We start from the raw sequence: 13,125 nt of genomic DNA on the forward strand, positions 1-13,125 counted from the left end.
ATTATACTCAACAATAACAATACTTACATTTTCAATAAAATAACTGGTTCTTTTGCGTTTATTTTGATGCTCAGTACACACACTACACACACACAGACTCAGCCCCCTCCTCTTCACCCAATCTGCCCCCATACCCCAGCGCGCTCGCGCACACACTCAGGAGATCAAATCGCACTAACCAAAGTCCCACCGATTCTTTCCTAGAGACACGGAAACGCAATAAACTGATCCATAAATCATGAGCCTGTTTTTGTTTTTCCTAATTCTGGCGTTTTGCAGAGATGCCGTTCAAGGTAAGTCATTTTTTAGATGTAAATCGATGTCATTTATTTGTAAATTGTAGTTCTTCTGTCTCAGGTCTCTGACTTTGGATTAATTAACGAGAAAATGTGACTTAGATCATAAACATCTGGAACATATTCAGCTAGAAGTAATGTCCCTTTCATGCTGTGTTTATTTTTAAGTGTGTTGGATGAACAATCAGAAAATACAGTAGGATGATATTTACTGAAAAGTGTGTGTGTTTGTGTGTCTGTGTGTGTGTGTGTGTGTGTGTGTGTGTGTGTGTGTGTGTGTGTGTGTGTGTGTGTGTATGTTGACGACTAAATGATGCCTTGGCACTGGTCAGTTACAAAAGTAAAGTTTGCAGATCCAAAGGTTATGTGTATCTAAGCCCCTTTTATGTGGATGATTTCTTCAGCCATTCTGTCACAGGGAATCCCAATACACTGTCAAATTAGTCCTGGGAGTACATCTTAAGCTGACTGAAATGTAATGTATTTGGAGGTCATTTTTCATTTTCCTGACTATTAACTGTTCAATAAAACGGTTACGTTAACTATAAATGTCAAAACTTTTTTTTTTGTAACCGTGAGTGTTTTCACTAATGATTGGTTAAACAGACATATCTGGGAAAATATGAATAAATCGCAGTTAATACAGTGAATATGGTTTGTGATTTCAGTCATTTGCTTGGCACATCAAAATTGATGGATGAATGAATGAATGAATGAATGAATAGAAATAAATCTGTTTTGTCTACATTTAAACACATTTTACATTTAAATAATGAATAACCTGCTCATTTAGTCACTGCTAATCCAAAAACTGAACTGAAATGGAAAAAAGTACTGAACAAGTATTCTGTTCAGATCATTTTGTGCTACATATTATACTGCAAATTGTTTGATATTGTTCTATTGTTTGATTCCCACTTCCACCTTGTCTGCGTAGAGCTTGTATGTTCTCTCAGTGCTTTAGGGGTTTACTCTGGTTCCTCCCCCAGTCCAAAGACATGCATTGTTAGGCTGATTGGCATCTCTAAATTGTCTGTAGTCTGTGAATGTGTGTGTGAGGTATTGGGACCTGTCCATCCATCCAGAGTGTCCCGCATTTACAAGTGTCCCTTGGGATAGACTCCAGGTTCCCTATGACACCATCTGCACAATGTTGCACACATGCTCTTTATGTGAATAGTTTAATTGACCTTTTAGTTCTTAGTTCTGTGTTGTCTTATGTACTGTAGCTCGGTGTCTTTGTGTAACACCAGGGTCCTGGATAGACATTGTTTCATTTCTCTATAGTTAAAATGACAATAAAAATCTCTTGACTTCTTGACTCGACTGTGTAGGAAAAGTGGTACAGGTGGATGGTTGTAGCAGTTTGTCAAAATTCTGTATTGAGCTTTTTAGAAAATATATATTCTGAAAATATGGGTTGTGTTTGTATGGTTGTGTGTTAACAGTGCATCGCAGTGCGCTAAATGATTTCCAGCGTTCTGAAGGAAGAGAGCTGGTACCACGGAAAGTTGATCGTGTCACTCTGCTCCCTGGCATTACACTGGAGGAATGTGCCAAACGCTGCTCAGAGAGCCTCGACTGCAGGTCCCACAATCCCACAATCTCTCAAATCTCACTTAATTTTGACTGATAATTTATCTGGAATCATATAACACATACATGACTTTAATGTCAAATCATCTACGTTTAGCAGTACCGTGAATAAAAATTGATCATGCATCTTGATCTGTTTTGTCAAATTTTTAAGTGACTTGAACCATAGTTTGGGACAGAAGGATAAAATTATGAAATATTATGTAAAAAAAAAGAAATGACTAAATGTAAAATTATGTAAAGTCAATCTTTTTTATTACATTTATAGCAAAGTGTAATGAAGAAATTCTTCAAACTCAGTTTCTTCGGTTAAATACAGAACAATCAAGAAATCCCATCAAGAAATGAAATCTATTTGATATAACCATTGGTGAAATAATGTTGGTTAAAGATATTAATGGTGAAAATGATCAAAGTCATTTTGCATCTCCCCATCACAGACAGGAGAACACATGCGCTGGTTTAGTGTTTAACTAAAAGCCTTCAAATCAAACTAATGAAGAGGAGCAGAACATTAAACAAGCAGCTCAGGTGATCAGTTAATGGGTGATAACTAGTTAATTCTAAGCATGAAAAAACTGAAACTGCTGCTGTAAAAACCAGTCAGTGAGAAAGATTCAGTAACTTCACGGAGAGTCATTTGGAGTTAAACATCACATAATGTTTGTGAGTGTGGCTTATTTCAAGGGATCTGTGAAACTGGGGACAGATGTTTTTTATATCAGGCACCAGTGATGACATTGCAATCTGCCTGTGATATAAATACAATGTACAGTTTCCCCCTGTACATCTCTATACATAACACAACACTTTTTTCGCAAAATATGTTTATTTACAATACATCCTCTTCATGATCACCATTACTTTGTAAACACAGTGTGTTGGTGTATATATATTTTATATATTTTTTTTTTCAACAATTTATATTATGCTAGCTTTGTCATAGAGTACCAAAAGTCCAATGACCAATTATTGCTACACTCCCAACACTAAATAAGAAAAGTAACAAATTACAAATTATTATCATAACATTTTATGTGCATAATTCCATCAATTGTTTCAACTTTCCCAAATTTTAGTATTCATGGCAAGATGGTTTGTTCTCCCAGACCCTGATGAAGCTGGATAATGGCAGGGATCATTTTTTTTAATATAAAATGTATTATTTATATCCTGAATTTCTTAAATCTACTTTGATCCGTTGTTAAAAGCACTATTCAAATAAAGTACAATTAAACTGAGCTGAATAGCCGATGAAATTAATTTGTGTTCAGAGCATCAGCATCAAGCACTTAGGCCAATAGTAACATGGTGGAGGTTATGGGAATGCAGGCTATACATTACAATAGTGTGGCTCAGCTACAGCAGTGAATGTTTTAAAGGCTGGTATTTAGGTTGCCTTGGCAAAACTAAAGATGAATTATCCACAATAAATATATATGTTTTAAGACAGAGTTGTAATTTTAGCATGTTACATTCTGCTTTCTTTTTCTACCGCATAACACAAGGTTTTTATATAATATACTAGCATTGTTTTTGAAATTTTAAGTGAAATGGAAAAATCTCTCTCTGAATTCTCATATACATTTAATATACAGTTATTTGTGTGATTTGTTTTTCGCTCTCACCCTTGTTAAACCACCATATCAGCACTATTTATTAGCAAGATCTATTAATGTCTAGTGAGTACAGTATCTGGTTTGTCGTAGTTTTTTTACACAAATATCCATATTTGATTTTAATTTTTTTTATAGGCCATGTCAGACTTTGAACCCATACATAATACATATTTTTTTTTGTTGTTGTTGTTTCAAGGGCTTTCAATTATGTCTTTCGTCCATCTGTGATCTGTAAGCACTTGCCCTGGGTGGGCAACACAGTTAATGCAGAGGTGAAGAGAAACGTCAACTGTGACCTGTATGAGATGAAAGGTGAGCTGTGCAGCGTAATGATTTAATGCTAGTCATATATCATATGTCACCAGCTTCCCTGTGCAACTGATGTATTTTTTGCTGCCCAGTTTATGTCAGGAAGTGCATTATCGGTAATGGAGAAGACTATCGGGGAGATGTGTCTAAGACCATGACGGGGCGGACATGTCAACAGTGGTGGTCAAAGTTTCCTCATGATCACAGGTAGGAAAATAGAGTTAACATTCAAAGTACTGAGATAAAGTGATTGCACCTTATAAATACAATTGAATATAAGAACATCTGATGTCTTTCTTCAATGTCTGAAACAGATATACTCCTTCCTCCACTAACGGCTTGGAGCTAAATTTCTGTCGTAATCCAGATGGAGACAACATTGGACCCTGGTGCTACACCACAGACCCCGAGCGCAGATATGAAAGCTGTAATATCCCACAGTGTAAAGACGGTACAGTCTGCAATTCACAATTACGGCATTAAAACTAAAAAAGTAAAAAAAAAATAATGGTAAAATACATAGAGCTTTCCAGCATGCATTATTTGCTATATACAGTAATCAATTTATTATTGAAGCAAATTTAAAAAGAGTGTGTTTCTGTCATGGTGTTAGATTTACATTGCTGCAGTGCCATTTCTCCTCAAGTTTAATGTGTGTACATGTGTGTATCTGAAAGAGGTGTGTATCACCTGTAATGGAGAGGACTACAGGGGTCAGGTTGATCGCACAGTGAGTGGAAGAGAATGCCAGAGATGGGACCAGCAACATCCACATCAACACATCTACCAACCAGAAAAGTATATAATATTACACGTCACCCTACACACAGCATTTGACACTATACTTCATTCTGCTGTGTCAGGTTTAGCCAATGTCACCTGTGGCTAATCACTATACCTTCAATTTATTCCCTTCAACTTAGTTCACCTCCTGAGAGGAGTCTACAGTGCATGTAGTATTATATTTTGATAGGGAATTAATACACAGTATACATAATTGATAAGCATAGTATGTTTAGATAACACTGGTTTGAAACATGAGATTATCCATTTTTGGACTCCAGATACCCTGACAAGAGCCTGGATGATAATTACTGCCGGAACCCTGACGCTTCCCCCGTGCCCTGGTGTTACACCACTGACCCGGAGGTAGAGAGAGAGCGCTGTGACATCCGCAAGTGCGGTGAGTCTTAACACAATCACAACAGATTTTCATCTTCACCATAGTTTGGCTATTACACAAATCCACATTTTTCCACAGACATAATGCCACAGACTACCTCATTATAGATACATATACCAAGACTCTCTCAGTATGGATAGATGAACATAATTCAATATTATGAGCATTATTTAAACCTATACAATATTCTGCCTACAAATTTATGTGTTTTTATAATTCTATTAGAAATAGAATTTATGTGTAATAATTTATTAATAATTTATGTAATCTTCATAGGGGTAATTCATTTGGGCAGTGGAATTCATTGCCTCCTCATAGCTCTAAAATCCTGGGAGCTTTTTTTTGGTCGTCTTAAATCATGCTTGTAGATGGAATGATTACACTAAAAGTGCACGCTGCCATGCACTAGACTATCCAGAATGAATTTCTCACCTGTGTTTCTCGGATAGATTCTGGCTCTACTGTGGCCTTGTCCAGGATAACACGAGTTTACTGGGTTTAGAACTCTGGGATGAATTAAAAAGGGAGATGAAGGATGGTGTCACAGTTAGGCACGGTGAGACAAAGGCGTGTGAGGATCCAAATGCAGTTTAAAGTTGTAATCCAAAACACAAATGAACAGGAAGGCAACACAAAGCAGAACATGGACATGAACACACCACATACCAACAATGACACCAGGGAAGTGAACAAACAGAGTAGATGTAGTAAACAGGAACCAATCACAAAGCGGAGACAATCAGAGACAAAGACAAAACATCTGGGGAAGAGATTGAGTGCAATTAGTGTCCATGGTAACAAATGAGTGGACGGGGCCAACAATTAACAGCAGGGCAAGACAGCAGACAGAAACAGGGCAAAAACACAGACAAACTTATTACAGATGGTTCTCCAAGCCCTAGCAAAGTGTTTAAACTTTTTTCTCTCTGACTCAACAATTATTGCATATTTCAGTGACTTCATTTCCCTGATTCTATATTTCTTTATACCCCTTAGCAGATGACTATAATTTCTCACCACCCCCCAATCACACTGTCTCGCCCTCTGCCCCAAATAACTTTTGCAGCGGAGATTCAAAAACGGCATTCCCGCTCCAGCTACACCACAAAGTGCTTTCGGGGCCGTGGGGAGGATTACAGAGGCAAAGTGAACGAGACGACTTCAGGCATCCCGTGTCAGCGCTGGGATGCACAGTTCCCCCATGAGCACCCATTTTACCCACACACTTATGAGTGCAAGTAGGTGAACTGTTAACTGATTTTTTTTTCTAATGTTGAAAATGGAAAAATGCTTAACAAATAGATTTAACAATGATAAACATTCATAACTATATAATACACAGATAATAGGATTATATCATGGACACTAGCTCTACATTACTCTTAGTAAAGTAATTAGCTTTGATTATATTCTTTGTGTCTTATTTGCACTCAGATTTCTCGAGGGTTAAAAACATCAAAAGCTTAGATTAAGGTTCAATATCAGGGTGAAAATGACTGGATGTAGAATAACATCTGGTGCAGTAGTATAAAAAACTTAAGTAGGAAGAGAAAGTTGAATCTAATATTAATATTCGGAGCAGCTTCCTGAGTTAAGATTTCCTGTCCTGGCTATTTGTCTTGTAACAGGGGACTGGAAGAAAACTACTGCCGTAACCCAGATGGTTCTGAGGCTCCCTGGTGCTTCACATCCAGGGCTGAGATGAGGACGGCCCTCTGTTTACAGATCAAACGCTGTGCTGATGACATTGAGGCTGAAGGTGTTTTATCAGCTTAGAATCTTAAAGGAATACTTCACCAAAAATGTCATGGGTGTTTTACAGTACATAGTGAAAGAAAGTTGGCAAGACTCAGTCACCTAATTAGCAATTAGCTCTGTGAAGTGTTACTTTAAGTTTTTTCCCATTTTTATGTCATATTCAGAGATACTGTAGTGCTCCCCATTGACAAATATCCATGGACATTGATTCCTTTTTCCCAGATTGCTATAACGGAAACGGAAAAAATTACAGAGGAACTGTTCGCAAAACACGGAAGGGTATCCTTTGTCAGAACTGGAGTGTTAACACACCACATAAAAATAAGTAAGAACAACAACACAAAACCATCAAGTCATTCATTTACCAGAACCAAATTAAACAAAAACTAGGGGGAAAAATACCATTGACTCTTTAGTGAGGTAACACCCTGCTAGCTTTTGCCCCATGTCAGGGTACTGTTTTAGGAAGGGATCGTGCACCTCACCAAAACTTGGTGATTTATTAGATACACATGTAGCAGAGTTGAAGGTTTTCAGATGCTCATAGTGAGTTTTTAAACTTTCAGACTATATAAGCAGATGAATGCTAAATGATACAATCTTAAATGATAATCTGTAATGATATGTATATACATTTCTTAACTCTTTCTAACAGTGCAATTTGAAGTAATATAAATCAACAGCTAAACTTAATCTCATTTATGTAGGATCGATTTAAAATGTAGAGATCTAGTAAAAGCTTGTAAAGAGACAAGATTTGGGATTGCACATGCTATAGCTTAGCATTTAGCAAGTCAGGCTTATTTAATTATAAATATTTAGAAAAATGAGAACAGAAAACTCATTTTGTACATTAAGAATAAATGGTATAATAATCTGTGAAGTTCCGCTCCCATTCATAGTGGCTGAGATCTGACTTTTTGCTGTTTTTATCTATGTGGATTGTATTCTTCTTGTATGGATGCAGGATTAACCCAAGGACACATCCAGAGGCCAATCTGACAGAGAACTACTGCAGGAACCCAGATGCAGATCTGCACGGACCCTGGTGCTACACTACCGACCCCAAAACTGAATTTGATTACTGTGCGATTAAGCAGTGTGGTAAATAGTCTTGATTTTTTATTTTTTATTTTTTTGTCATTTAGTCTATCACTCAGTTTTGAGCAGGACAATCTTTGTTTTCATCTCACCCGTTTAATAATGCTTAGGTTTTTTTTTGTTTTGTTTTTTTCAAATCTTATCTAGAGTCTATTAAGCCAACAGCGTGCTTGCATAATTTAGTCGATTTAAGTGCTTAAAAAGCTCAGGTGAAGCTGCTTTGAGTTTAAAAACAATGCACAGTTATAAATATTATATGGTACTATAATATAACCAATATCTAAGCCAACTGATTATGAAAAATAATCATCAAATATAGACAGATTGTTGAAAAATCTCCTGTCTTGATTCAGTCTCTGTGGAGCTCTGTTCCCATTTCTCAAAAACCTTTTTAGTTTTTAGTCCAAGCCGCTTGAGATCACTCTCCACCTAGAGGCACCGGGGAGCCAGAATCATTATACCACATTATAATCACAATCACAATCAGAGAGACTCGATTAGGGTCTGGTGAAATCATACCTATGTATTCAATTGCTATGAAAATACCTGTCTTAACTCTGTAACTCAGTCCTATAACAATGCTGTGTACTTCAATCTTATCATAAAGTCATTCAGCTGGCATTAACCATCAGTTAAGTTCAACGTTTTTCTCCGTATTTAAAAAAAATGGAATAAAATGCTTAGTTTTCAAACCAGTCGCAAGTTATAAGCGAATATGCAGCGAAAGCGTATATACAGAATGGGCTTGTTTTTCTATAACAAAATTACAGATATCAGACAATAACAGCTTTTCTTTGATTTACTAGCCCATGTATCATATCATTTAGTCTTGAAGTTAAATATTAATAGCTCTGGTTTGATTAGTAATGGCTCTGAATTACCAGAATGTTTCACACACATATTTAGTGCTCGGTATTTTGTTAAGTAATGTCTTCTCTTTGTTTGTGCAGCAGGGGAGGATCCACCTATCATAACGCCACCCGGTAAATTGCTGTTTCCTTGGGGGGGGGGGGGGTATGCTGCATATACAATTTGTAAAAACAACCATTCCCAGTGGATGGCATTGTTTATGTGTTCTGATGTTTGTCTACATATTGACAGAGGGTGTAGTGTTTAATGAATGTGGGAAGCGTGATGACCGGATGGCGAGAAGCAAGCTGAGGATCGTTGGTGGCACGCCAGGAAATTCTCCATGGACAATCAGCCTAAGAGACAGGTTTGTCAATTTCCTCACTCTCTTACCTCCTTCATTTTTACATTAGCTTACTCTCTCTCTTTTTGGACAGGAAAGGAAAGCATTTTTGTGGAGGATCACTGGTGAACTCAAAATGGGTGATTAGCACTAAGCAGTGTTTCTCCTCATGGTGAGTGTCTACCATTGTTTTTCCAGGGACACAACACATTTGAATTATAACTAACACAATGATTATGGAAATAATCATTTGTATGAATTTGTGCATGTGTCCATGTGTATGTGTGTGTTAGCAGTTATGTGGACCTCACAGGTTATACTGCAATCATGGGCACCGTGTTCCAGCAGCCAAAGGAAGGAGAACCCGGCACACAGTCAATTGCTCTGAACAAAATTGTCTGTGGACCTTCAGAGTCGCATCTAGTCCTGCTACAGCTAGAAACGTACTGTTCAGGATTATGAGTTTTGACACCTAATAGACAAACTAATCCTAAACATGCTTTTCTTACATGCCTCTCTCTGTTACTTTCTCTGTTTGTTCTCTTAGTCCTGCAGAGTTTAATGAACGTGTGTCTCAAATATGTCTTCCGCCTGAGCGCTACATCGTTCCAGACGGAACTACCTGTGAGATTGCTGGTTGGGGGGAAACCAAAGGTGTATCACAAAACGATCTTTCCAGATCTTCCATAGATTTCTAAGTACATTTTTAGCTTCAATCTTTTTATGTCGACTTTTCTTTCTTAATCTCATTTCTATATCTCTATATGTATTTTAGGAACAGGGGATGAAACAGTGCTAAATGTTGCTCGGATGCAAGTGCAGAGCAACAGCGAATGTAACAAATACTTCAAAGGGCGTGTGAAACAGAACGAAATGTGCACTACGTCTTTTTATGGTGGAGTGGGAGCTTGTGAGGTAAATTTTGTAAACTAGTATATAGTTAATTATATACTACTAAAATTAATTATGTCACTGAATCGACATTTTTTTTCTTTCTGGTACAGACCAAGTCGTAAAAATAACAGAGTCATTAAAGATATCTTCTGCAAAAAAAAGAACCTACATATAAACACGTTTCTTTTTTAAATGTTGATTTACATTACATTCCAAATGGAGTGTGTGAAAGATCTGACTCTCTCTCTCTCTCTCTCTCTCTCTCTCTCTGTTTTTCTCTTAAACAGAAAGACTATGGAGGCCCTCTGGCTTGTGAGAACAGTGACTGCTGGGTCTTAGAGGGAGTCATCATCCCTATGCGTCGCTGTGGCCACCTAGGCCAACCCAATATCTTTATCCGTGTATCAATGTATGTAGACTGGATCAAGAAAGTCATGGAGATGGCATAGCTGGCACTAATCACTCATCCTGCGTTACAGTTTATTCAGTGTTAGCATTTGCAAACAGCCGGAAAAGGATATCGTCTCTGCTCAACTCAAGTCAATTCAACATTACATGTAATCTTCAGAAAGAAGAAATTATTATATGAGTATTAAATGTCTGCTATACAAGTTATACTCAAGTTTATTTTACTAAATATTTTTATGAATGTACTTATATCCATGTATTGGAACAACAAAGGCAATGCTATTATTTTTGCAATACACTGAATACATTTGGGTTTGAGCTCAAAGATGAATATGAGATTACAGATCATATTTTCAGCTTTCATTTCCTAATATTTACATCTAGATGTGTTAAACAACTGACAACATGGTGTCTTCAAAAAGTATTGGTTGTTTGTTTTGTGACGTTTCTCCTTTCAACTCCTCCTTATGAGTTGAAATGTTGCTCAATTGGGTTAAGGTCTGGTAATTGACAGTCTAAAACCTTATAATTTTTCCCCCTGATGAAGTCCTGTATTGTGTTTTGGATCACTTTCCTGCTGCATGATGGAGCTCCTTCTACTTTTGGGTTGGATGCATTTCTCTGTAGATTGGCAGACTCAATGTTTCTGTAAAGTTCTGAATTCAGTCTGCTGTTATCATGAGTTACATCATCAATAAAGATTAGTGAGTCTGTTCCAGAAGCAGCCATGCAATCCCAAGACATGACGATATCTACACTGGGCTTGACTGATAAGCTTGTATGTTTTGCAAATTTTGTGTTAATCAGTGAGTTTTTTCTTTTTCAGTACACACCAAACTATTGTACTGGCTATGCCCAATACTTGTGTAATACCTCTGATTGATTTTCTCTTTTTCTTAGCTTGTAAATGTTTTGCTTTTCTCCCATATACAGCTCCAGTGTTGTATAATAAACCAGTGTTTTATATGTTCTAATATCTTTGAGGACTTGAAAAATGGGGTTTAAACAAATGATGCCATGTTCTAAATTGTTTAACACAACTACAGTATATGTAAATATCAGGAAATTAATCTGAAATACCGATCTATCATCTCAGATGCATCTCGTAAAACCCAAATGTCTTCAGTGTATAGCAAAACACAAATAATTAATCACCAATAAATCGTGTTGTTCTAATACTTTTGCAGAGAACTGTATATGCTGTATAAGTCATGCTTATCTGCTCATCTAAACATACATCTGTAAAGTAGATTTTCACTTGCCAAAACTTATTTATCCTTTATTTCGTAACCTTTAAAAATAGTCCTGAGAAATTTCAGGAACACTTCACTTTGTAGCTTTTGTTGCAGCAACTGCTAAAGTTATCTTAATAAAAAAAAGCTTCAGTTTTCATTCTTTTCTATATCTATTTTTTTGCACTTTATTTGCAACTGTTGGTAACATTGTACGTAAGAAATTTGTGAATATTCTCTTTATACAGTAAGTTTTATTGTAAAATAACTGTGATGAAACCACCTCAGAAAGTGTGGATATATACCACATTATTTTCTTCTTGATATTTTCAAAACTGCACTTCAAAGCCAATAAGATAAGCTTAGATAACAGGTTGATGATTGTTTACAGGATCAGCATGTATGTATTTTTTGTTTTGGTGTTTGTATTTTTTATACAAGAAGTTTGGAGGAGGTAGATTTGAAGATATTCCTATTTACCATACATAAATATCAAAGTAAGAAAAAGCAAGAAAGTGATGTTAATTGGATATCAGTAGGATTCTTTCATATCTGCACTAAAATCTTGTTAGAAATCGTTTATCATTAGTGACAGTTTGGCAGAGCTGATGTTAGTTGACTGCAGTTAAGCCTTTATTTTTTGGAATAATCAAGATATTAGACATTCATATAAAGGTGAGAGCAGTTTTTGTTTTAAAAAACAAAACATAAACTAATTATATATGTAACAGTGGTTGATACCAATGGCAAAGTGCAGCACCTTCAGTACCTCTTTGTACACATGCATACCAACTAGGAACAAAATCATGATGCAGTGTTTGTAAATACCTTCATCATGTAGCCTTCATTTCCTAGAGCCCTCTCACCAAGCCAAAAACAATCAACCCTAGTAGTCATCCACCAGTTACAAGCATGTTTTTTGTTCTACTTCTCCTCAAAGCATGAGATGACTGCCCTACTCATAACACCTGGAGGTGGGATGCTAAACTTTAGATTGCTAAATAAGATGCATGAAGTTGAGGCACTTTTTATGAAGTGGCTTATAACAGTAGGGCCTAGGCATCTAGATTGCGATGGTGATGGTATCTATCACTTGGTTCACCTCTGTGTAGACAAGGGAGCCTAATTGCCACCATCCAATCCAAAAACCCAGTATTAGTATTCTGACCACCAATGCATGCAAGTTGAGCTAATTGCTAGAGCATGTAACTACTCAAGATAGGCACAGGCTCCCTGTGACCCGAGGTAGATCAGATAAGTGGTAGAAAATGAATGAATGAATGAATGAATGAATGTAACTACTCAATACTTTTGGGTTATGAAAAAGACTTTTTAGATTTAGAGACACACACTCTCTTTTTGTGGGGACCAGACCCACATGCACAGGTGACCTTGCAACATCTAGTTTGCTTAGCTTTGCCCATAACCAGATTTGGCTAATGGGGTGCTAGTAACATTAAACCCTTTAGTACCTACCTCAAATGTGAGGCGAGGCTGAGCTTACAGCAGACACAGCAATGCTCCTGATGGATTAAGG

General features: G+C 36.8%; 1 protein-coding gene across 3 annotated transcripts; it reads left to right on the plus strand.

Moving 5' to 3' along the window:
* The first annotated feature begins 134 nt into the window (after positions 1 to 134).
* mst1 (macrophage stimulating 1) lies at positions 135 to 11,748 on the plus strand. 3 transcript variants are annotated; one of them, XM_027147167.2, is made up of 18 exons: positions 135 to 293; positions 1,745 to 1,883; positions 3,708 to 3,823; positions 3,913 to 4,027; positions 4,135 to 4,271; positions 4,498 to 4,618; positions 4,885 to 5,003; positions 6,070 to 6,241; positions 6,632 to 6,762; positions 6,984 to 7,086; positions 7,729 to 7,865; positions 8,813 to 8,845; positions 8,964 to 9,078; positions 9,149 to 9,226; positions 9,348 to 9,497; positions 9,602 to 9,708; positions 9,830 to 9,969; positions 10,236 to 11,748. In XM_027147167.2, the coding sequence occupies exons 1-18, from the start codon at positions 239 to 241 to the stop codon at positions 10,395 to 10,397; spliced, it is 2,130 nt and encodes a 709-aa protein (XP_027002968.1). In that variant the 5' UTR covers positions 135 to 238; the 3' UTR covers positions 10,398 to 11,748. The 3 variants fall into 3 exon arrangements, with proteins under 3 accessions (XP_027002968.1, XP_027002969.1, XP_027002970.1); XM_027147168.2 differs by having other exon boundaries at positions 9,351 to 9,497; XM_027147169.2 differs by having other exon boundaries at positions 8,816 to 8,845.
* The last annotated feature ends 1,377 nt before the right edge of the window (positions 11,749 to 13,125 follow it).

Source organism: Tachysurus fulvidraco, chromosome 5 (assembly GCF_022655615.1).
Source record: "Tachysurus fulvidraco isolate hzauxx_2018 chromosome 5, HZAU_PFXX_2.0, whole genome shotgun sequence".
NCBI lineage: Eukaryota > Metazoa > Chordata > Actinopteri > Siluriformes > Bagridae > Tachysurus > Tachysurus fulvidraco.